The sequence below is a fragment of the Balaenoptera musculus genome, chromosome 3, assembly GCF_009873245.2.
Source record: "Balaenoptera musculus isolate JJ_BM4_2016_0621 chromosome 3, mBalMus1.pri.v3, whole genome shotgun sequence".
NCBI lineage: Eukaryota > Metazoa > Chordata > Mammalia > Artiodactyla > Balaenopteridae > Balaenoptera > Balaenoptera musculus.
The window spans coordinates 93,242,855-93,269,461 of NC_045787.1; the positions used below are offsets into that span (position 1 = coordinate 93,242,855).

At 36.2% G+C, this 26,607-nt stretch overlaps 1 protein-coding gene across 1 annotated transcript in view; it reads right to left on the minus strand.

Moving 5' to 3' along the window:
* The window catches only part of PGGT1B (protein geranylgeranyltransferase type I subunit beta), a 59,427-nt gene extending 35,187 nt beyond the window's left edge, over positions 1–24,240 (minus strand). Inside the window, exons 1-4 of the mRNA XM_036848124.1 lie at positions 24,091–24,240; positions 16,490–16,608; positions 5,069–5,136; positions 1,135–1,286 (exon numbers count right to left, since the gene is read on the minus strand). Coding sequence (XP_036704019.1) covers positions 1,135–1,286; positions 5,069–5,136; positions 16,490–16,608; positions 24,091–24,230 — 479 coding nt within the window. The 5' untranslated portion in view covers positions 24,231–24,240. The remainder of the gene's footprint in view (positions 1–1,134; positions 1,287–5,068; positions 5,137–16,489; positions 16,609–24,090) is intronic.
* Between the last annotated feature and the right edge of the window lie 2,367 nt (positions 24,241–26,607).

Genomic DNA, 26,607 nt, shown 5'->3' on the forward strand with positions numbered 1-26,607 from the left:
AATTTCTGGGTAGCTTAACACACTACCACAGTTACTCTTTCCCAGATGCCACCACTCAGAGTAAGTTTCTTTTCTCTCAGCCATGGAAAGCTATGGCACAGTGGCTTCAGAATTAATAGCAGAAAAAGTAGCAGGGACCTACTGGGTAGTAAGAAATTCTCAAGCCCAAGTTCTGCTTATGTGAAATTTCTTCTCAATGTATATATAGATAACCATTAATTAACTGATCATATTGTTTTAATTTTCACATATTTAATTAGTTTTAGAGAAGTACATAATAGTTTGTATTTTATGTCTATTCTTTTATTTATAAATAAGGATAAGATAACAGTGACCAAAGACTATAATGAAATATGGAGAAATTAGTCACATGTACTTGCTGAGGTAAATATTTAGTTTTACAGTATTTCCAATTAATGTCAATTTACCTTATATGTTTCCACTAATTTTCCCCTCATCAACAGCAGTGTTTTTAATACTGACAGGAAAATAGAGACAGCAGTAGATGGAGTACAGATATAACAACGTGGCAGGATTTGTTTGCAAAGTCTTTTCTTTAGACAGCATCACTACTGCTTTATCACTTCCCAGACTTAAAAAAAAGTTTCACCTTAAAACTCTTTTGTTAGACACACCACTCAAACCATCAAATATTAATGAACTCACTACTTTTTCTATCCTTTAATAATATCACAGAAACTAGCTACACTAGAATATAATAATATTCAATGTTCATCCCTTTTTCCCCCATCACTATGTCTTAAGGCATAAAAGTTTAGACTAAATGTACGTCTGCTTCAAAATGTCCATTGTTTTTACCCAGAAGGTAAATTAAAGTAGATCCTTATCCGGAAACTATTAAACCATTTATTTATGGATCTATTATCGCCTTTAAAAAAAAGAAAAATGAACTAAGAAAGAATGGAATTGTTATTGTGATTACTTTTATTTTCATTCACATAAGAAATATTTCACTGATTAGGCACTTAAACCATATGTATACAGTGAACTTTAGGTGGTTCTAATAAGAGTTTATGATAAACTCTACAATTCTAGTATAGTATTATATCTATTTTTAATTCCAAATGATTTTTCTTAAAAAAAACAAGACAAGTAACAAAAAATGACCCATACCTTCCATCTTCTAGCTGAAGGGCTCTCAAGCCTGCTAAGCAAGCTTCTTTATTTACTCGGCTTAGGTCATCTCCAAGAATAACTAAGCATGAAAGGCCAGTGTAGGTCATTGCTATGTGGCCACTATCATAAGGATGAGCTGTTCCTGGATTCTAGATTCAAAATTAATATAATGTTAATTAGAAAACTGAAATGAGATCTTATTTCATTATGCAATTTGACAAGAGGTTTCAGTAAACAGTAAAATTAAATGTTGTTTATACTGATTTGCATAGACATCTGATAGAGACAAACAAAACTCAATTTCGTGTATGTCTCAACATAAGTATTATTGCATACTTTCCAGGCTACATAATTTTCAATTTTATCCTCAAGTTTATGGAAGTAGATCTGATATTCAAATAAACCAAATTATTTCAACTTCCTATTTGACCAACCATATCACTTATAATTTAAGTCTTATAAAGTTAGAAAAGCATGTAGAAATAATTATTTTTTATGCTGTACAAATTCAAATTAAATACCACAGTAGTGATCACCATTTAAAAATCCTACAAAACAATACAGTTGAAAAACATTATTCTATTCTCATATGGTTTAATTATTTGAGTCTCTAATAATATTAACACTTAGAATAACAAATGACAAAAAAATGCAAAGAAGAGCTCAAGATACTAATATTGAAAAATTCTCTAGAAATAAAACAATCTAACTTTTAAAGTTTAAATTACCAAATGAGTATTGATTGCAAAAAGTCTTTTGTGAAGACTGTTAGACTAGTAATTGCCCAGGCAGAGCTGGGGAGTCAAACTAGGAAACTCATATAACCAGAATATTTATTGGATTAGTTTCACTGATTTGACTGTTTCAACAAAACTATCAACAGTTATCAAAGATCTCTTAAGGTTTATAAAATATGTGACTCCTTGTAGGAAATCCTGTAGACTCTAGTTGGCACTGGCACAGGTAAAATTAATTTAAAAACTTATTAAAGTAAAAGTAAAAATGTAAAACCAAGTAACTTTACATTCTGCAATACACAAAGCATTTAAAGTTTTATAATTATTTTCAAATAGCCAATCCTGTTCGGTTATTTTAAAAAGATGATTTCACTTAAAAAATGTAAAACTTCACATTGTACTATTTCTCAGTTTAAGAAAGTTTTAATTTTGATAGACTAAGAGTGCATTTTAAATTCATCTTTCTCACAGGATTTCCTTCTGTTTTAGTTTGGGCTCATCAATAACTGCTTCAAATACTAGAGTAACTGCCTATAACACTAGAAAGTTAAAATGAAGCTTGTACCAAGATTTTGGTTAAAATAGACTCCTCTGCTTTCTACAATAAATGTTAGCTTCTACACTACTGTGAGGCATCAAATCCTGGCTCCACTACTCACTGCTGCATTTTCTCATTCTGGAAAATGGAGATATTAGTACCTATTTCACAGGGTTACTGTGAGGATTAAATAAAATTACTGTCTATACAGATGCTAGTTATCTTACTGATGATGATGCAAGTGCAAGGCAAATATCAAAAGGGCCACTACTTCTCTGGAGTCACGACTCAAGGGTCTTGAAACCACTAGTGACTTAATCAGAATACTTTGTTGCTCACTGACCTTCTGTAGTTCTTCACAGAATAAGTTTGCAAAGGTGTTCAATATCCTCTATAATCTGAACTCACCCCACCTATCCAGCCTTACATATACAATTCCTTATATGGTCTCACAAATATGACAAGCAAATTTTCACTGTGGTATTTCTTTCATTCTGAGCTCCTCCTTAGAACTCAAGCTTTAATACTCCTGGATATCCTATTCCACATTTATAATCACCTTGTTAGAAATCCTGTAACATTTCATTTTTTGGTACTCAAACTAAATATCTGCTATGTTAAAAGCACTGTGGGGAATCCGAACAGAAATCAAATGTGGACCTTAACCCTGAAGGGAGAAGAGGGCTACTTGAATTAAGTACAGTACAAAGTAGAATACTGTATGTGTCATGATGGAGATACAATAATACATGGATAAAGGATTTTTTTCTGCAGCAGAAGAGGAGCTTGGTTAGGTACAAATGAAGAGGAGGCTTTACAGGTAGAAGAAAAAGTAAAAGGAAAGCAGAGAAGGCAGATTCCAGGCTATGTAGTATGTGTTAAGGACAGTACATAATTTAATAGAGAATATGGGATTTGTTGAAGGAAAACAGTGAGAAAAGGGGGTTGAGAAGATCCATTAGTGTTTCTCAAAAAGTGTTCTATGGCCACTAAAGGTCCTGGACATTTTTCAGGTAAGTGAATGGCCCATAGGTGGTTTCAGAAGAAAAAGCAATGATACTATTTATATACTGTATTGGAAAATCATATGTGCCTCCTCAGATTCTCTTGGCTTCATCTGTCTCCTGGATTCTCAGCCACCACCCTAAGTGACAACTCCTTGTGGCCCTATATGATTCCACCTAGAGTCTCTAGCTCCCTCTACCACTCAAGATTCAGATTAATGCAACACAGAATGGAGTGGGACCTAGCTTCCCCAGAAAATGCCAGGGTCTCGATGAATTAAGGGCCCAAAATGGGTTTCAGGAGACACTGTGAATCAAAGGCAAAAAATGGTTTCTTCTTACATTTTATCCTTGTTGTTTCGAAAATGCCTTGGGAGGGGGTAAGGGGAGTAAGGGGGCTGTCTCTTAAAAGTAATGTTATCAAAGAACTGTTTTACCCCAACAAGTGTAAGTATACATCTGTATAGTGTATGGTGCTGTATAATGGTCATTATTATCAGTGTCATGACTTTTAGATATCCTGTCCATTATGACTAAATGGAGAGCTACCTCTATTCAGGACTGGCTTAAGTTGGAAAGTATTATATGTATGGGGAAAAAGGACAATTTTTATGGATCCTTAGTTTCTAGATTCTCTGTTAAAAGCAATTGGCATACATGATTGGAGACACCTTAGCAAAGTCATATCACTTTGACACAGGCATTCTGGTCTACAGCTTAAGGCAGAGGAAGATAGTTGAAGTAGTGCCTCTATCAAATCATGTCACCTTTCCAAAATCACTGCTATTTACTCCAAAATTTTGAAGCAGAGAGTGGAAAAATTGGCAACGTGTCATTTACCTTCAGCTTGGAAAGGGATATAAATCTTGATGTACTCAGTGTAGCCAGATATTGGCTTGTAACCGTTATATAAGCAGACTGACCCCCATCAAGGAAAAAGTTTCTATTTTGTGAGGTCTCTTTCCACAAAATGATGAAGTTCTTCTCTGCCTTCTACTGCAGAAAAATATTTTATACACAGATGAAACACCTACAAAAGTTTGTTTGGGGTCTGCTTCTTTGAAGAAGGAAAAAAGCTTCTCATATGTTAGGATTCACTGCTTTCTATACCTGCATGTGCTGGTACCAAAGCCTCTTCCTATAACCCTGAAGACAGTCTGCCTACCGTCAGGAAGGTCATCATAATTCATCACTACTTGGGTCTCCAATCACTGCTTAGCAAGAGCTTTCTCTTTCATTCCTAAGAAATGTGAACCAAATATAAAGTCCTTCTATAACACATGGTTCATTGGTTTCTTAGAGAACAAGTATCATGTTCTTGAGTGCTTTATTTACATTTTCTCCAATAAATCACCAATAATTTTTACACACACACACACACACACACACACATACACGACGACAGTAAGAAAGACATAATTTTTTAACAACAGGAATTTCTGTTCATTTATATACTGTGCATTCTTCCAGGAAGTAAGGTGGGTATAGCTTTCCCTTAAAAAGTTCCAGTTCATAACACACAGTTTATTAGACAGTATTTAGCTACACTGAAACTTGGAGGCCTGGTTCTTTCTGTTACTTTCTTAGTTTTCTTTCTTACTAAAATCTCTCCACTCCCTTTCCTCCTTCCTCCTAATGCAAAGAGAACTAACCTTTGATGGATTGAATGGAAGACCCAGGTATGAAGAGCCTCGGAAACCACAGCGATTTAGATTTGATCCTGGAAAATAAAAATATGTACTTATTTAAAGTGTACCTTATTTTTGTACAGATTCTAAAGCAGTTCAGTTATACAGTCTCTCCGAAACAGAGTATTTTAGTACCAAAGTTTTGTCACTGTCTCCATTTTCATGCTAGCCAACACTGAATGTCTGCTCTAGGAGCTTTATGGGAATTTCTTCATTTAATTTCCAAACCAGTCCAAACCAAAACAATGACCTCCTACCAGGTACCTTTAATTTAAGCCTAACTCACTGAGTACAAAATGCTTTCATACTTTTCCTAAATGACCATTTTCATGTGATCAACATATTCAATCCCTCATGCTACAGAACAGAAAGCAGAAGCCCAGATGTTAAGTGACATGTTCAAGGTAATAGCTGGTTAGCAACATAAAAGGATCTAGACACCTAATGTCCCATCCAGTGCCTTTTTACTTATCTCACGGCTTCTTTATAGGGGAGCAAGGTAAAGGTATAAACTGCTCTACAGTCACAGAAAATATATGTACTTTGTATTTTAGTATTAGACAGACCTTCATTCTAAGTCCAATACTTTGCTTTGAAGTACAAAAGAACACTGTAAGTTAGCACTTAGTCTCTAGTTATTCAAAGTATGTTTACTCACACTGATATTTTTCTTACCTAAAATTTTTCATTTTTCAAGATGTCAATGGAATATAACTGGGAACTTAACAAAGAAAATATCTACATCCATGAAAAGGGAACTCTTGTGACTACTGCTGGGAATGTAAATCGTTGCAGTCACTATGGAAAACAGTATGGAGGTTCCTCAAAATATTAAAAATAGAACCACCATGATCCAGCAATTTCACTTCTGGGTATATATATCCCCCCAAAAATGACATCGTTATCTCAAAGAGATATCTGTACTCCCACGTTCATTGCAGCATGATTCACAACAGCCAAGACGTGGAAACAACCTAAGTATCCAACGATGGATGAACAGGTAGAGAAAATGTGAGCTATATACAGATAAGATGTCATATATGTTACACATACACAGACACAAACAGACACACACACACACGGGAATATTATTCAGCCATCAAAAAGACGGAAATCCTGCCTTTTACAACATGGATGAGCCTTGAGGGCATTATGCTAAGTGAAATAAACCAGACAGAGAAAGACATATAGTGTATGTTCTTACTTACATGTGTAATCTAAAAAAGCTGAACTCATAGAAATAGAGAGTAGAATAGTAGTTGTCAGGGCTAGCAGTGGAGATGTTGGCCAAAGGGTACAAACTTTTAACTATAAGATGAATAAGTTCTGGGGATTTAATGTTATGTACAGCATGGTGGTTATAGTTAACAATACAGTATTGTATACTTGGAAGTTAAGACCTTAAATAGTAGACCTTAAATTTTATCACCACACACACAAAAAGGCAATTATGTGAAGGGAATGGAGGTGTTAACTAACCTTATTGTGGTAATCATTTCACAGTATATACGTGTATCAAATAATCATGCTGTACACCTTAAATTTATATATATGTCAATAATATCTCCAGAAAGCTGGAAAAAACAGAAATTAAAAAATATAAATGAAAAAAATGGTCATACCCACAATAAGAAAATAATTATGGTTTTGAGAACTATTATAAAATCAGCATGATAAAAACAGAAGGTAGGAATGTAGTACCAACAGACTGTACATGCATTGCTAATAAAAAAATCAAGTTGACTTAAAAACAGGTTCCAAGGTGGGGAACTAGCTTCATATCTCTTATGACTGGTACATGACTAATCATAATAACTGGTTTTCAGGTACTATAAACTATTCAGCTTTATACCCCCTGAAATACTTAGAATAGTAGCTTATACATTAATTCTTTGAGTAATTTAGGAAACTATCCCTAAATTTAAAACTCTCCACCAAGCATCTTCCCCCATTAACGAAAAAAATTATTTAAAAAAGAATGCTATCTAATGGTGATAACGATTTTGATGAACATGGTTCTCTTATCTTTGCTTAAGAATTTTAAATTGGTAAGCCATTTAAGACTTGCCAATATATAATGAGTTATAAAAAGGCTCATACCTTCTGACTGGTAATGATGCACCTGAAAATCCACTTCAGTAACTTCAAATATGAGATGGTCATATGCACAGAAACACTCACTATAGTATTATGATGGTAAAAATTTTGAAGTGACACAAAAATCCAACAGGTTAAATATAACATACTATACTCAAAGGAACATAATACTGCTATTAAAAGTAATGATTAGGGAAAACTACATAGTAACATGGAGAAATATATATGCTCAAGTTAAGAGAAAAAGCAGGGGGGCTTCCCTGGTGGCGCAGTGGTTGAGAATCCGCCTGCTAATGCAGGGGACACGGGTTCGAGCCCTGGTCTGGGAGGATCCCACATGCCGCGGAGCAACTGGGCCCGTGAGCCACAACTGCTGAGTCTGTGCGTCTGGAGCCTGTGCTCCGCAACAAGAGAGGCCGCGACAGTGAGAGGCCCGCACACTGCGATGAAGAGTGGCCCCCGCTCGCTGCAACTGGAGAAAGCCCTTGCACAGAAACGAAGACCCAACACAGCCAAAAATAAATTAATTAATTAAAAAAAAAGAGAGAGAAAAAGCAGGATACAAAAATATATGTGTATTATGTTTATAATTAGGCGAAGTGGGCTTATCATCAAAGCCTGGAAGAGAATAAATAAAATAATACTGTGTGGGAGGATATGAATAAAGGTGAATTTTGTTCTCTTTATTAGTCATTGTTGTCATCACAAATTACCACAAACTTAGCGACTTAAAACAACACCCATTTATCATCTCACAGTTCTATAAGGTCAGAAGTCCAAGGCAGGTCTTGCCAGGCTAAAAATCAAAGTGTTGGTAGGGCTACATTCCTTATTAGAGACTCTGGGGAACAATCTGCCTCCAAGTTCATTCAAGTTATTTGGCAGAATCAAGTTCCTTACCGTTTTAAGACTAAGGTCTCCATTCCTTTGCTAGCTGTCAGCTGGGGAACCCCCTTAGCTCCTAAAGGGCACTCTTGCTATTTCTTGCATCTGGGCCCCTGTATCTCAGAATCAGCAATGGTGCTCAAATCCGTCTCATGCTTAGACTCTCTCTGGCGGCCCCTTCTGCAGCATCTCTCTTTTGCCCTCTTTCATCTGCATTTCTCTGACTGACTCTTCTGCCTTCTTCTCTACTAAGGGCTTATGTGATTATACTGTGCCTGTATGTATAACACTCATTGACAATCTCCACATTTTAAGGTCAGCTAATTAGTAACCTTAACTTCACCTGCAAAATCTGTAGAACTCAGTGTTTGATTAAATAACCAGGGAACAGGAATTTTGGTGGGAGAGGGGGCAACATCTTTAGAATTCTGCCTAATACTCCTTCCATACTCCAAATTGGATGTAACACTGTACTTTTAAAATCTAAAATTAAATTATCCCTTCCTTACCAAGCTATGGGTGCCTTTATCCTTTTAGCGTCACTTGTTTTAATCCACCTTTAATTGGGTGAGGGGTAGTGTCAAAAGGTATATTTTCCTAGGCCCTATATTTGATCTGATGCCTAAAATGTTTTCCTATTATGACTTAAATTTTTGCAATCAGTTTTATTTCCTTCAGACTGCCTTTTTAAAAATTATCCTTTCAAGCTACTGATCTGCTGATAGTTTTCTATGAAAATAAAATCCTATTTCTACTTTTGATGGAAGAAAGCTCTGATTCCATGTTTCAGGTCTGAGTTTATACTTCCCTTAGGAAGCCTTTCTGGAGCCCCCACTAAGTTAGTTAGGTTAACTAAGTAACTCAGTTAGCCTCTGTCAGCCTTACAGAGGCTGACATATAGTAGGGGCTTAATAAATATCTGTTTCTCAATGAAATTATTTCCTTAGAAATAAATGAATGGCATTTCTATTTGCTCATTTCTATGTTTTTATGTTACTTAAATTATTAACTTTTCTGAAAAGTAGCAGAAATATTGATGCTCAAAAATACCACATAAGGTTAGGAGCTGTGGCATGGACACTTGGAATCAAACTGAATATCCTATTCTTGCTAGCACTGTGTTCTATAGGCAAGTAACAACCTCTCTGAGCTGGTTCCCTCCATTTTTGAACTAGGAACAGTAATACACTACAATCAATATTTAGCAGGGTTCTTCTAAAGGTTCAAGGGCATGTTTAGATGGTGTTCAGCACAGTGACTAAGGCTCAATAAATAGTAACCATTTAACATCAGCTAATTAGATGTTATCAAAAGTGAAATAGGAGGAAATTAACAGCTTCTGTTACAATTTATCAAGGAAAGTTTCTTTAAAATAAAAATACCTTTTCTTCCATTTCCAAAATGGAGTACATATCATCATCTTAAAAAATTCATTAGGCCATTCTTTCTGGTTCCTGTCAAGATTTGTCTGCTATTGTGCGTTCTTTTATAATTCTAGTAAGCTTACCTGTTCATGATAACTATCAAAGTATAAACATGCAATTTATTCCAAATTTACAACTGCATGCATATTCAGGATACAGTTTAAACCTCTTTGGAGGTTTTTAGATAGCACCATCTCGTGTTCCTATTCAGTAGTAACGAAGCGAACAAAGTGTGATCTGGCTGACCAACAGAATCAAGTACAGTTTGAAAAAATATAGATGCTCTTGGGTCCTAACCTCGGCCCACATCAAAACTCTCACAGTAGGGCCTGAACAATCATATATAAGAAAGAAAAATAATCCCTGTCTGATACACAGTCAGAATTGAGAACCACTGATTTGGTGAATGCATCCATAAAGTCAAACTAGTTTCCTTGTTTTATGGACGCAGTCTAGATAGCTATGTATCAAAAAAACCCAGATTACTTTAAAAAATGAAACTGGGTCGATGGAAAGAAAAGGAAAATAGCAAAAATGGGCATATGCAGATGGATATAATACATATATGTGCATTTATGTGTGAGCACGTAGAGGGATGTGTTATTAGAGAATATAAAATGTTTAGCTATCAACCATAAGGAAAACAATCCTTTTATCTGCATGCTTGCACATGAAAGACAATTATTAAGCTACAAGGCTGACTCCTGCTTGATGACTGGGTCATATCTCATTTACAACCTAGGATTTTACTACTAAGCTCATATAAACACCAATTATATGTCAAGCATCACAAAGACAATGCATTTAGATATTCTCTAAAAAGCAAAGAAAATGATTATAAACCCGTAGAATGTAAAACTTTAATGAGTTTAAAAAGATTTATTTTAATCAGCAGAGTTATTTTGCTTTTCATAAGAAAATGTGTTTCCCCTCTTTTAGGAGAAAATTTTATTGTGAATGATAAAATAAAAATACATTAAAAAATTATATTTAGGTGTTTCTAATAAAGGACAACTCTTGGGCTAAAATATCATATTACTAATGGTGGTCATGCTGCTTAAATATAGTTCAAAACTTGTTTTGGTCATGTTCTTAACTTTCTAATTCTCATTTTGAATGTTAGGTTTTTGCACTAAGCAAAGAGAATTCAAGTGAGGAATGTGGTGATTTTTTAATGTTAAAATGGACGTTTATATTTTATGGCTATAGAAGTAATTCCTCACAGGTCTCAAGAAACACAAGGTTTCCTAGTAAAAGGACACACCTTACACAACTGTTTCAGGATGTCAAGAGAGACCCAGACAAGGTACATAAAATATTATATAATTTTAAAAGTGTTTTTTTTTTAATCTATTTTCTAAATTTCACAGATTAGTTTTAGAACAGGGCAATTAAACAGAAGGCAGGTGGGAGATTTTCTCTCATAGAGATTAGAAATTTAATAGTGTTTCATCCAACCAAATGGTAAACTGATTATTTGGAATTGCAGGTGGACTGTGAAAAGACCTGTAGTATAGCCTACCAGACATGTGACTAGGGGCAACTGGGGACATCAACCAACCAACCAACCACTGTGAGACTATCTTTGCAAAAAGTTCTTGATCTACAATGCTTCCCAAACAGGTGCTCTGTAATTTCTAAAATCTGCAACATGCTCAATTTAGCCACATGAAACTATACTTACATTTTCAGCATGTTGTTAAAAAAAAAAAAAGGCACAAGCTGACTGTTAAGTCTACTAAAAAACTAAAATCATTAAACAGTTTACCTTTTAATATTAAACCACCTTATCTACAATTCCAAACACTTAATTCTAATGTTTTATGAGCTCTGTTACAGAAGAGATACCAAATTTATTTTCCTTTATCACCATAAGACAGCCTCAGAGTTCTCATGAAAAAAATCCATATCTTACAGAAAAACATACATGATAAACAGAGAACCTATTCATGGGACTAGTATTAGAAAAACTGAAAATTAGAAACGGAAAACTGTATTCTAATTTTGCCCCTAGCATTAACTAGCTATATGATAATATCCTCATTTGTAAAATGATGGACTATAATATTCCCTGTTTGGTTCTAGTTCCAAAATTCTCTGGTTGTGTCCCTGATCAGAGAGGGTAACACAAAATTCCCAGCCTGATCCCTTGTGTTTCCTAAATACTTCCCGATATTGATGAGAAGGGCCCCAACTCTCCAATGGTCTGACCACACACTTATTACTAGGATACCACAGGGTCTTTACAACCCTGGAATTAAGTGGAAGGCCAGGGTTAATTGTGATTAAATATTCACAATGTACTTAAGTTCCATTCATGATAGTCTCCACCAGGGACCTATATACTTCACCAGTAAAGCAGCACTGGGACCTGGAGTCAGAAGCCAGGGATTTCAGTCTGACTCTATTACTTTCCATCTGTGTGTGGCCTCGGGCAGGTCTCTTAATCACTCTGCCTCTCATTTTTTTCTCCACTTCTGGGGAAGGCAGATTAGGGGAAGAACAAATTTGATGATGTCTTTGAAAATTACAAAATATTAAATAATGTACAGCATTGCTTCTGCCATTAGCAAAATATGGATATTTGCGTATAATCATATAAATGGGTTTAGTTTTTGTTTATTTTTGTTGTGTTTTGAAGAGCGGTTAAGCTAAAGTTTTTTATGTTGAATTTTAATACAGAAACGTATTTATTGTAAGCATTCAAACAATGCAGATATATAGAATAAAACTAAAGTACCTTATCCTGCCATCCCGTACCTCTGTTTTCATCTACTTCCCCCTCCACAAAGACTGTCTATGCACGCTTTCAGAGTTTTTCCTATACATTGATGTTAATAGATCAGTAAAACAAAACACCCCTGTACACGTTGGCATTTATCATTTAACTATATTTGATGAACAGTTTCATGTCGGTACATATATAGATCTACCTCAGTCACTTTACTACTGGGCTGTACTCTTTACTGGACCATAGTTTATTTAACTGTTTCACTTTTGGTGGATATTTATTTTGTTTCTAATTTGTTACCGTAACAAACAATGCCAAAACATTCTTCTATACAGATTTTTGTGCACATGTATTAGTTTCCTGAGGTTAGTAACAACTTACCATAAATCTGGTGGCTTTAAACAACAGAAATTTATTCTCTCATAGTTCTGGAGCCCAGAAGTCCAAAATCAAGTTGTTAGCAGGGTTGGTTCCTTCTGGAGGCTCTAAGGGAAAATCCATTTTATGCCCCCTCTTAATTTCTGGTGGCTGTGGGGAGTCCTGATGTTCCTTACCATGTGGACCCATCGCTCTAATCTCTGCATCTGTCTTCATATGGCCTTCCCCTCTGTGTCTCAAATCTCCCTCTCCTTTCTCTTGGAAGGACACTGATCTTGAGATCCTTACCTTAATTATATATACCTTATTCCAAATACGGTCATATTCTGAGGTTCTGGATGGGCATATATTTTGGGGGCCATTATTTAACTAACTACAACACACACGAGAATATGTGAGGATAAAAAGTTACACTGCTAAAATGCTCTTCCAAAGGCTGCAATAATTTTTACTTCCACCAAAAGAACTGATTCACTTTGTTATAAAGCAGAAACTAACACACCATTGTAAAGCAATTATACTCCAATAAAGATGTTAAAAAACAAACAAACAAACAAAAAAGAATATTAAAGTGCTCTTTTCCTCACATTCTTACCAACTTTTAAAAACTTTTTGCTAAATTGATTTGTTACATAAAAAATAATGTTAACATCCTTGTTTCTATTGCATCTCCCTAATTTCTAGTATCGATTAATCCTCTTTTCATGTATTTAATGACTATCTGTACTTCTTTTGCGAACTACCTATTCATAAATTCTGTCATTTTCTAAATGGCAATGTGTCATTTTTTTTTATCTTTAACAATTCCTTATAGTTTGGATATTAATATTTTGTCTGGTATATATATTGGCACAATTTCCTCCAAGTCCGTCAGTTATCCAACTTTATCTTTCCCTACATAACATTTAAAAATATTTATTTAGTCAAATCTACCATATTTTTCCTTTATGGTCTCTGGGTTTTGTTTAACACTTTTAAGATTTTTAAATTCCCTAAGATTTTATGTGATATCACAAAGTAGGACAAATACAGAGCTAAGAGTTACAGAAAGCATGTTCTATTCAGTCTGCAAATGCCTTATGAATGAGAAAATATTTGAGGAGCCAGAGGACGCTCTAGGCTAAACGTGAAAATACAGAAAAGAAGAAAAGTAGGAAAAGGTGTAGGTAATTTAGCAGTCCAGCAACTGTTGATAACACAACAATGCTCTAGGCACCAAAAGGGAAAAGAAATGTAAGACTGACGCATTCACTGCCCTCCAGAAGTTTACAATTCAGATGTAAGCAAAAATATTTTAAGCAACAGTTAAGCAACAATGACTAAAAAAATTAAAAAATTAGCAATGGGCTTCAATCCAATGAAGTCCATGTAGTTGAAAGTACAATGGGAAAGAGAATTCTGATGGATCTTTAGAGATGGTGAGTACACCCTAATTCAAAAAAATTTTTAACTTTCATCAAAGTATAATAAACAGCTTAATGAACTTCTGCAAAGTAAACTCACCTGTATAACTAGCACTCAGCTCAAGAAAAAGCACATGACCAGCAGCCTAGAAGCCCCATCCTACTTCCTTCTTGTCACTCCCCAAAAGCTCAGATTCGTTTTACCTACATTTTCACTTTGTATTAATAGAATAATACACTATATACTTCTTTATCTCAAAACATGTTTGTGACATTCATGCAAATTTCTGCATGTAGGTCTAAATTGTTCTTTCCCATTACTGTATACTATTCCATTGTGTGAATTGTAATATATCATTTATCTATTATACCAATGATGGGTAGTTTGTATATTCCTACTCTGGAGTCCTGTGAAAAATACTGCTATCAACATTCTAGTACACATCTTTTGGTGAATACATTTTTTCATTTCTGTTGGATACCTACTAGGGAGTAGAACTGCTGGTTCATAGACTGTACATATGTTCAGTTGTAGTAAATATTGCTAAATAGCAGTTGTAAAATAGTAGTTACAGTTGTGCAACATTCTCATCAACATTTGTTATTTTCCATTTTGGCCGTTCTAGTGAGTATGTAGCAAACACAATTATTAGGGATAATATGAAAGTCCAGATAACAGCAAAGCTCTCACAACAAAAGATCAAATAATGAGAAAAGTAAGAAGGCTTCAAAAAGAATATGGATATTAATTAGCTGGAGCCGGCAAACAGTCCTTAAAGGTAGATAAAAATGTAAAAAAAACAGAAAGTAGGAAGCATAGTGAATAAGTGACTAGTGTTCTGGTAATTGTAACCTATAGCATGAGTCTCTCACTAAAATGCTATGGTCCTTACATTTCTAGAGAGACAATAGCTATTTTATTCCAAGGAAATGAATATCATAAATAATTTTTTTAAATAATATATATTTTAACAAAAACTTATACAATAGCTTTCCTATGTACCACAGTGTATAATTTCGTATCTGTATCAGTGAAATATATTTAAGAAAATACAATGTATAATTTGATTAGGACATGTATTTTTAGTAAACAAACAAAAATTATACATAATCTATAACAAAGCTACCTTACATCTGTCTAATATCTAACTTTTTAAAAAATTCCAGACTTTCACTTAAACTAGTGAAAAAAAAAATCCTGATTAAAAAAGGAAAACACAAATTATTCCCATATTGTAGGTCACTAGAACTGTGACCTCACCTCAGCCAAAAGCTCCCAGGGAATGAGAACCATATCTTATAATTTATCACAGCCCTTCTCCACAGGTTTGGCAGAGTACTCTTAGCAAAACATTCAATAAATCCTGCTCACCAACATGTTAGAATCTATAACTACTCACCAATATATCATATATGCTGCTTCATGTAGTTGGTGAAAAGTGATTAGATATTTATGTAATAAAATTCTGATAGATCTAAAAATGCTTAATCATTTTTTAACAAGAATTCATCAACAGGCACAGATTTTTTAAATTATGTATTAAAAAATACTACAAACTTCAAGAACACTAAAGTAGAAAGCCACAAACCATGTCCAACAGCATCTGCTAATAGATCAAAGCACTTTATTTCTAAATAAAGCTTTAGCTTATTATTTCCCCAAAGTTCACCTGGGTGAGATTTATACATGATTACTCCAACCAATGAACCACACAGTTAATTTATAAATGCTGACTCTTAAATGAAAGGTAAGTAGTGACCACAGACAAAAATTGCATGATTTTCTGTGAGTTTATCTGCTTGCTCTAATTCAATTCAATGTTAGAATTTCCAACATTTATAAGTTAAATAGATATTAGGTATTTTACACTTAATGGAGTGAACAACAGAGTTTATAAAACTTGTGTGTATTTAGTTGATCAATAATTTATGAATTTTGAGAATTTATTTAATTGATCAAAATGTATAAAGTTTGAAGAAGCATAAAAATGACTGAAGTATAAATAAGAGCTCTAAGAAACCATTAAAGAAATACTAATGGAACATTAGAGGGAAAATGGCCAAGAGACTGGAATGAAACTTTCTGACAGCAAAGAGTTTTTCACTGAAGAGACAAAAAGAATGGTTGGGAATGAAAAATAGAGTGAATGCTACAGAACTAATCAAACATAAATATGGAATACAAGTAGTCAACAAGCAGTCGTGAGCGTGGAAATACGCAACACAGCATGGTGTACAACTGTGAATCTCCATCCAACCTTAGACATCGCTAAATTGTTCTCTCTAGAGATTAATGACTGGACTTGGTCAGCACTGTGTTTGAACACAAAGGAGTGTTACGAGGAAAACACAGATGAATAAAATATGTTAATAGTTTAGGAACAAATACTAAGATGTCCAAGTGCAACACATGTTATGCCAGGTACAACTAGTCACACTAAAAACAAAATGCTAAAAACTCACTCACTGTCTTCTGTGGGAAGGACCTGCAGGGAGTAAATCCACTCGATTATATCATCCTTGTTCACCACATCTAAGGAGTCCAACATATCCAGCCCGGAGAGTGCAAAAAATGCAATAGTCAACCTAAATGAAAAAAATATAAAATTCCATCTTAACTATCAAACCAATGAAGTCTTTCTGGTTCAGGAAAATAATAAACTCATTCCAACTTTACAATAATTTAAACAATATTCCCAACTTGCAAAAGCCGAAAAAACCAATTTATTCTTATAATTTAATAGTATCAATCAAACCTTTGTTTTAATTTTTAATAAAGGGACATTTAAGGGTTAAGAAATTAACCCTACTCATCGGAAGTATACATGAATTCACTGAAGCCAGTTTATGAGCAACCTGAAGGCTAAAAGTAGATTTGAAAAAGAGAATTCCCTGCACCTAATCAGTATATATAAGGCCAAAAAGGTGGAAAATATATAAAAATCTCGATTTTCACTGATTTGCCAAGAGCAATTATGCTTGCAGCTGGTGCTTAATTCTTAAGGATGGTAGAATAAATCTATCATTATTCAAATTTGTTTATGAATAATGTGACCCCTTGGAAAAAACTTATAATGAATTTTGGGGACTAAGGAACACTTTAAAAAATGCAAATGCATTTCAATTTCCATGTTCCTAGAGAGGAACATTTTTGATGAAATGGAACACTATAAAGCAATATCCTTCCCCTCCAAGATTGTGCACTAAATCAGAAATCTAAGCCTTGTGCTTTCGTATAAAAACTAGTCCCCTTAGTGGTTGCTTTTTACTTAAAGAGTTTGTTTCATATAATTCCTTTCCTGTTGAGATACATTCTACAGTGTTGTTTGATTGAGCATGGTTATCTCGTTTCCATATTCTAATAATTCCTATGACTAATACTGATAAACTAATACTTCAAATTATCTGGTCTAAAATCTTCTAGCAGAGCCACTTGATGCATTCTATAACCTTCTAAACAGAGATTCCAAGAGAAAATTAAGCCTTAATGCCCTAAGGCAACCATTGTATATAATTAACTTCTCTCCTCTGCATCTAGAATGGTATTACCAACTTTAGGAGAAATGAGAAAATAGTCACTCATTTTTTTAAAGGGTATAATTCTCTCTCTGATCCCTGGTTGAAAAGGCTGGCATCCATTAGATAACAGGAGGAGAAATCAGAGAGCAATTTAATTCCAACCAAAGCTTAAAGGCAAAAACTAAAACTAATGAGATACTGGTACACTCAAGAACAACACATTTTAGGAAACTCACATTATCGAGAGATTATTACTATGTATTAGGCACTGGGCTAGGAAATTTCTCATATATTATCTCAATTTAATTCTAACAAATCACTGAAATCCACTTGAATTAGGGAGGTGATTTATCTGGATAAGATCAGGAATAAATTAAGGGCAGTGGAACACCTTTATGTGGGAAGCAGTAGTTCAGAGCCCAAATCTGCAATAAAATGAGCTAGCCTCAAATCCTAGGTTGGTCAATTTCTAGCCATATGTAATCTGGTTAGGTTACCTAACCTTTTCTAAGTCTTTTCTAAGTCAGCTTCCTTATCTGTAAATCATTAAACTTCACACAGTTATTGTGCTTACCTGCTCAAAAGCAAGCACTAAATAAGTGGAAGCTATTATTATTGGTATTTCCCTGATTTGAAGGGACAGGACTAACTTACACTATATAGGCCTTTTCATTAGTTGGCAACTTCCACCATCCCCCCAACCGCTCTTCTCCAAAACAAAATATTTTAGACATGGGGAATATTTCTACCTAACCGTACCCACATGTGAAAATCACTGCTCTTGGTGCTAATTATGTTTCATGAGATAAGGTCTGCCTTGTGCATGATATGCACTCAAATAATTTATTGAATTACCTAACAAATAAAAGACCTGCGATACTACCTCTAGCCCTCCTGGAGAGCTATCATAGGGTTCAGTTTGGCTGTAATCTATAAAGTGAATGACGACAGTCTGGTAAAATTAAGCATCTAATACTTTAGTTTATTAAATCATTATTACAGAGAAAAGCAAAAGGAAGAGAGATAAAAGTGAGGAACAACATGAGGTGTTGATAAAACAATCATCTTCCTGTTACTAAAAAATATTGTAAGAAAACATATCCAAAGGGCTATAAAAATAAGTAGGTATTATTTCTTAAGTTAAAAGCAGAAATTATCTAGTCCATCTCTTTAATTTTCTAGTTCAAGATAATGAAGTCCAAAGAGTTCAAGTAACTTGAGATTCAATGCTAGATAACCAATAAAAACTACTCAAGGAATTCTGAGTCAAAGGGGTGTTTCTCAAATGTGGTGCAATCAGAATCAGCTTAAAAACAAACAACTTAATACACCACCAACAAAACCAGGAGAGGCCTAGGCCTTACTCCACGACAAAGGTATCATAAATTCTAGATGGAAGGTAGGGTCTGGGACCTGGTGTTTGGGTAAGTGGGGACGGGGTGGAGGATGGGAAGCTTCCCAGATGATTCTAAAGGGCAGCCAGGCTTTAGAAGCACAGCGATTCTCCACTAGGGCAATACTGAAGACAATTTTGAAGACAATTTTGGTTTTCACCACTAGGGAAGGGTGCTATTTGGCATCTAGTTGGTAAAAGCCAGGGATGCTGCTAAATGTACTATGATGCACAGGACAGCCCCAGTCAACAAAGAAGTGTCTGGTCCAAAATGTCAACAGCGCTGATGTCTAGAAACTCTCCTCTAAAGTCATACTGTTATCTGTATATAAGAGATACCTGAATGATCTGTTTTTTTGTTTTACTTGCTCCACGGTATGGATGCAAACACCAGAAATCAGTCATTTTAAAGTCCTGCATACTTAACTATTAAAAGCTTCTCAAAGTCCAGCATTTTCAACTCACAGCAGTTTAGACTAAGGTTTATAGGATTAACAACGTTATAGTGAAAAGCCTGTTTATCAAGTTAAGCACCCAGCAGTGGCTGGCAGACAGAACCAAGAAGTCAGTTTGGAGCAAACATCCAGACTTCCTCTAAGGATAATAAAGTATTCCTTTTCCGACCACACTAGAGTTCTCAAGTAGTCCTAAAACACTGAGAGGGAGAGAATTAAATAAGTCACAAGGAACAAAAAGGAATTCTGGGCTGTGGGCCTCTGGGAGAAATAATGTAGGGTTTTATGGTGCCCAGTTGACTGCTGCTTGGGGTAGAGACTGCTAGGCAACCTGCCTTGGTTCAGGCATCTAGAGGGGTAATCTTGCCAATGCATGCACCTAAAATCAGGCCAGCGAAGTGATTTTTACTTTATTACTTCTTTGGAGAGCATCTGTTTTCTTCCTTTCTTCCTTTCCCTAGAATTGAACTCTGAAAAACTGAACTAAGCCATGTCTTCCTGCCCCTTCTCCTCCTCTGAACAGTACATATAAAAGGTTTATCTTACTTGGATGAACAAGTAACATCCCGCCACCACCCTGCCCACCCCCCCCCCCCATCGCCCCCAACCCCCCCACCACAATCAAGTTGCTTCATCAGTAGATCAGTTTGCAGGTAAACTAAATGATGTTTCTAAGCGCTACTACAGATAACATCCTCTTCCTTTCTAAATCTGCTCCTTTGGCCTCTTGTTCTCTAGACCAGTTGCTAGTTCCAACCCTAGAATTCTGGGACTCTTCCTTCTTTCTTCATCCCCTCCTTTCTATCCCTAATTTTGCTGTTCCAGCACTTGACTCCTGGACTATTGCAACAGCTTCCTAATTGGTGTCCCTGGTTCTGGTTTTGCCCCACTTGGTACAATAACCAATCTCAAATCCAATGATCACTCTAAAATGCATATCTAACCAGGAAGATCCACTGCTTGGCAACTGCCCGTCACTTAAATGATATCAAATTCCCAGGTTCTTGACATGGCAAACAAAGCCTACGTCTAACTCTCCATACTAAATTCCTACCACACCTGCCTTACATTTTGAACCACTATCAGAGAACTGAGTGGTGTTTCCCTGCTCAACACTCACTTATCTATCTTTATTGTCTTTATTTATTGTCCTTTTGCCTATAATCCACCCACCCACACAAAAACTCAACACATTCTTTAATATTTAGCTCCAGGGTTACTTCTTCCAGGAAGCCTCAGACTCTTCCGCGAGTGTCTCTTCAGGTTGATCACTAGGTGCTTCCGGAACGCCCTGTGGATATCACAATCACGGTGCAAACAAAATCAAAGTGGGCCCGGGGATCAGCAGCATCAGCCTCACCTGGGAGCCTGTCACAGCTGCAGCATCTCAGACCCCACCCAGACCTACACAACGAGAACCTGCATTTTAACAAGATCCCCAGGTGATTCATATGCACATTAGAGCTGGGAAGCACTGTTGTATTAAATAATCTGTTTGTACTTTTGTTTCTCCTATTAGGCAAACCGTCTCAAACTTTAGTGTGCATCAGAACTACCTGGGATGCTTATTATGAAGCTAGACTCCCAGGCCCATACAGAAAGTCCAATGCAGTAGATCTGGGGAGGGGCTCAGGTATGCGTATTTTTATAAGTACTCTGTTATCACTGATTAAAAGCCTCCCTCACCAACACACTTTGAGAGACACGCTGCCAGACTGTGATATACTTCAGATAAGGGAGGGAACAAAAGGACAGAGAAGTTGCTGGCTGGTAGGCAGCTAAGCGGTTACGACACAGGATACAGAGGGGATGTGGAGGAAACCAGAATAGAAAGATTGTGAATGTCTTGCGGGGGGGGGGGAAATCATCGAAACCCTTCCTCTAGAAGAGTTGGGTCTGTAAAAATAACATAAAAGAAAATGGTCAATATTTTGCTCCTCAATTTAAAAAGGCCTACTCTAATGCCCACTGCCCAAACACAAATGACAACAATATCACATAACCAAAAAGCTCTCTAAACCACTCATGAAAAGAAACCTGTTAATTGACAAAGCTCACAATCCAAGGTCTATATTCACTTGAGTTAACTAGTAACCATCACTTTTCGTAAGTTAATATAAGAGAAAAACCTCGAGTGAATCAACAAACAGTATACCTTTTAATTTTCATAAAGCCACTGCTATTAGGAAAATTAAAATTATTCTATTCATCTGGCTAAAAGAAACAGGGAAATAGAATAATTTTTTCAAAATGGTGGGTCAGAAAATAAGGGTCTAAATGTCTAGTTCAATATTAGCCTTCCTAGGAGTCAGCTGTTTCACATCTATCAGTAAAAAGAAATGAACACGGGAAAACCTGAATCATTGTTTTATACCTATCCCCATACCCAGATACATGTTAGTCCCTCAATAAATGCTTGTGGAATTGAACTATAATACTAGCTAAGAATTATGACTTAGTTAATACATTGTTTTATCTTAAAACTCTGCTATTAGTAAAAATTTCGTGACCAGTCACCTTTGCTTAAAAAGTTGGAGCTTCTTCACAAGCATCTTAAAGTCAATTATGAATCACATACACCACAAAAGGACTTAATGCTGAACTAAGGAAAGTAAAGAATGTGAATCAGGAAAGAGAAAAATTGAAAAACTTTAAAAAAAAATCACCACAAAAACCAGTATGTGCATATTATCTTAAATGTGGTTATGAATTGAGCCATTAAAAAAAAACAAAATGATAAAACATACTTAAGTGACAAACATGAGGCATAAAAAGGATATAATTAATATCTCTTAACTAGTGCACTGTGATATTACATATCTATTACCTAATATACAATGCCTGGTGTAAATCCTAAGATCATACTAAGTTATTAAATCTATTGTTAAGTTAGTTGTTTAATCAGACAATTTTTGCTGTTTTACTTATGCTGTGAGCAGGATTACAGTTTACTGCCAACATGTGTTAGTCCGTATGATTTTGTCCTTGCTGAATTTTATATAGACCAAACACACTAGCATTTTGAAAATGCAACCACAGACCTGTGACAGCTACAAGCAAAGTTCAACTGTTTAACAGTCAAAATAGGATGGATTTTTTTTTATTCAAATGCTTTAAATTCACATAAAATTAATCCTCATAAAATATAAATGTGATTTATCAATATATTTCTAAACATCCCACGTCATTACAATCAATGACTGAGTCTTGGAAATGTTAATTTAGATCAAGGTATGGGCTCTGCTAGTCAATCAATATACATGGATGGAGAAAGGAATATAAATGATGCTTCACTCTTTCTTTAGCAAAAATCTGTTCATCTTTCAGGGCTCAGCTCGGAATAGTTATTCAACAAATATGTACTTATTGCTTTCTCTTATGCCAGATATCAGTCAAGGTTCTAGTGCAGTGCTGTCCAGTAGGACTTTCTGAGATGACGTAAATGTTGAGATAGAAACAAAAGCCACAGGCCAATGTGGTGACCGAGCACTTGAAAAGTGGTATCTACTGAAAACAGAGGAAGTGAATTTTTAATCTGATTTAATTTTAATTAATTCAAATTTAAATATCCAAATGTGGCTACCAAATTGGACAGGGTAGCCCTGGTATTACAGACGTAAACAAGAAAGACAAAAATCCTGCCTTCATGAAGTCTACAATCCTGTGTGAAACAAGGGTATCATCAATATATAATTTCAGGTGGTGACTGGAAGTAGTCTCCTTTGGAAAGGGTGATTAAGGAAGGTCTCTCTAAGGAAATCTGGGTTAGGAACCTGCCCTACTGAAACTGCCTGTACGTCTTGTTTAGCTGTCCTCCAGCACCTACCATAATAAATATTTCCTGACCACGTATGCGAAAGTAATCTATAAAACTTCCAAAACTGAAGTGTTCAAAATACACCACAGACTCAGTTACGAAAATACGGAAAAGATCAGAGCAAAACCAATTGGCTCTCTCTTCCAAGCCAGTCCCGTGAAGCTTTGGAGTCTCACTTTTAAACACAGCAGTGCAAAGCAAAGACCGCCGCCTCCTTTCGTTATTCTCATCCCCAGACGTTTACTCTGAATGACTAATTCACAATTTCTTAGCCTCTGCCAGACCACAGTCCTCAGACCACCCCAACTCACAATGCTATTGCAAATAAACTTTTAACAGGCTGCTTCCAGCAACACTGCACCTCTTCCGCCAATCCTATCATTAGATTTACGATTCCTGGAAAGTTCTTATCTACGCAAACCGGAGAGGCTCCCTACCGCTCCTATACACTGAACACCGTACAGGCATTCAATTAAGAATTAATGACTTTATGGACGAAAGGGAAGCACTGGAGAGGCTATTTAGGTAAAATACGATGACAAACCCTTTGTCTTTTTCTATTTATACTCGGAAGCGAGGCCAAGGGACTCACAGGTTCGGAGCAGGGGTAAAAAGGAAGCTCAGAGTTGAGACGAAAAAATGGTTGAGAAGTGAAAAGGGCGGAACCTGTAGATTCCAAAAGCCCTCGACTTACAGCTCGCCCCAGCCCTCTCGCCGTAGCTCGCGGGAGCGAGGGTGACTGCAGCCCGGCCCGGGAGGGGAAGCAGTGCCGGGTGGGCGGTGGCGCAGCCCTCAGCGGGCGCCCACTTAGCCATCAGGCTCCGCAGCGCCTTTCCGGGGGGCCGGGCCCTGTGTCGGCCTCGCTGACTGTGGCCACCAGTTACCTGCTGGTCTCGAGCGAAGAGTAGCGCTCCGGCAAGACCTGGAGGCAACGCTGGAAGAACCGCACGTGCCGGTCCCGTAGGAAATCCAGCCGCTCTCCCTCTCCACTCCCCGCCGGCCGCTCATCCTCCGTGGCCGCCATGCTGCTACGGAAACGACGTCCGCCGCGACCCGGAAGCAGTTGGCTCGCGGCGCGAAGAAAACCCAAGGGGCGACACCTGGGGGTCGGGTGGGGAGGGGGCGTGCGCTCTCCGCTTCCCACTTCGGTGATTGAAGCTACACGCTGTCAACGGAAGGCCTTACGCGGCGCTTTCTCCCTCCTATTTCTCCGTAGGTAGCGCACGACCCCGCCTTTTCTACTCTAAGCTCCAAAGGTTTGGAAACACCTCGCAAGCCTTGTAAAAATCAGCCCACAAATCCACAAATCCTTCCAGAACTTTTATCTTCGATATTTGGGAGGAAGTGCAAGGTCAGTAGCTTCAAGTTCGCTTTGAGAAAAGTAATGCCCTAAAGAACATGAAGATGGTACATATGAAAACAGAGACGGGCCAGTATAAATTTGCCAACAGACTCATTTTTGGAAGGCCACAGTTTTAAGCTGAATGGATGGAGAAACTCAATCTACAAATCAAATTATTTGGTTATGGGGATAACCAAATGCTTATTAAATAATTATCGATGTTACAAAAGTTCAGAGACGTTCCTAGTCCTATAGAATACCAGGAATTGCGCGCGCGTGCGCACACACACACACACACACACACACACACCCTGTTCACTCGCATGCGAGGGTTTGTATCATTTGCTTTCACGGGACAAAGATTTTACTCCTTGAGTCAATGTGTCATCCAGCATCAATGTTGGATCAATTTGCGACGGAAAATAAGCGCAACGTGTTCTCTACGCATATGCTAAAAAATGAAATAACATAGGCTTCTAGCTTTTTTTTTTCTTCTTCAAAAAGAGGTATTTAAGTTGCTTCAACCATATATTCTTCCCTTTAAAAGTTTACGATTCAGTCTTGGGGGAAAAAATTCCACGCAAGGATCAGGCCTGAACTTGGTTCTTACAATCAACCAATAGAATTTTGGGCATAATTTCAATTGTTAGCTTTCTTAGAAAATGTATTTCTTAAAAAACATACCATGTGGGCTGGAGTTATCCTAATTCACCAATCCAAAGCACCTTGCATAATGTTAGGTACTAGTAACTAATTATTCACAGGTACTTCTGCATGTCTTTAACAAATATTGCATTAACAACTGCCAGGTAGGGGCAGAGGGCTGTCCTTGGTGCTTCCCTACAAACACAGAGGCCAACAGTCCTTGCCCTTTAGGTGTGCCCAGTTCAGAGGAGTTTTCACTCCATTATTACAATGAAGATCTTTCTCTCTCACTTACACATATACACCACAAAATGTCTGAAGATGTTCAAAGTGAAATTACATCACACACATATAACTTAACTAGAATCAATTATGCACATTCTATATAAGCTCAGAAAGACAATCCTATTCAACCTGGCTCTTAAAGGGAAGCCAATATTTCATCTGATTCTCAGCCCAAGAACCACTAATCTGATCCAAATCTGGAGGAAATACTTCTATGGTGGACTCATTGAGAGATAATATACCTCCTAGGTAAGTAATCACCCACCTTTTCATGGGTGATTCTGACCATACAAGATTTTTGACATACATGTGACAGAATCTAACCCCCTACATAAAATGTCACTCTACATTATTAGTTAAGAAGTGTAAATAGCACAAGTCTTCAAAGTATTGGAATGATAGAGTATCTATAAAATTGAATACTATTTATCCATTAAATGATAATGTTTGAACTATACAGAAACATAGAAAAATATGTGATGTAATGTTAAGCGATTACAGTGTAATATCTAAAATGTATTCTAAGACTACCTATTTAAAATATGTAGGTGTATTTTTGGAAGAAATTACCTTAGGGTAGTGGAATTATGGGTGCTTTATAACATTTTTCCTTTAGTGTTTTTTTCTAAATTTCTTATTAATATATTGTTTAATCTGGTATAAGAAATGTTTATTTGACATATCTTCTATGAGCCTGTAACTGAAGACATTATTAATTATGTTTATTCTACGTCCTTTATACAAAGGATCCATATGATAAATTCCTCATTTATCAACAGATTCAGTTAGAAGGACTAGTTTCTTCAAAATACTTCCATACTTACTTTTATTTAAAAAAAAAAAACAAAAAATAAAACAAAAAGCTATAAGAACCATATCACCCAGTAAGCTTACCTTAGATGCAGGAAACTAAAAGCTGTATTTGTGTACAACAAAAAGGAACACATTAGAAAGTAATGTATAAGAAACCTTTACTTTTCTGTATCTTGTCGCTGTTCAATTCTGTTTTTAAATTCCCTTGTCCTGTTCGTTTATTTCTAAACTGCCTCAAATCATTTTAAAAAGTTAAGGAGAACAAGTACAATAAATAAAATGGGCATTCCTGATTGAGGATGTTTTATATTAATTC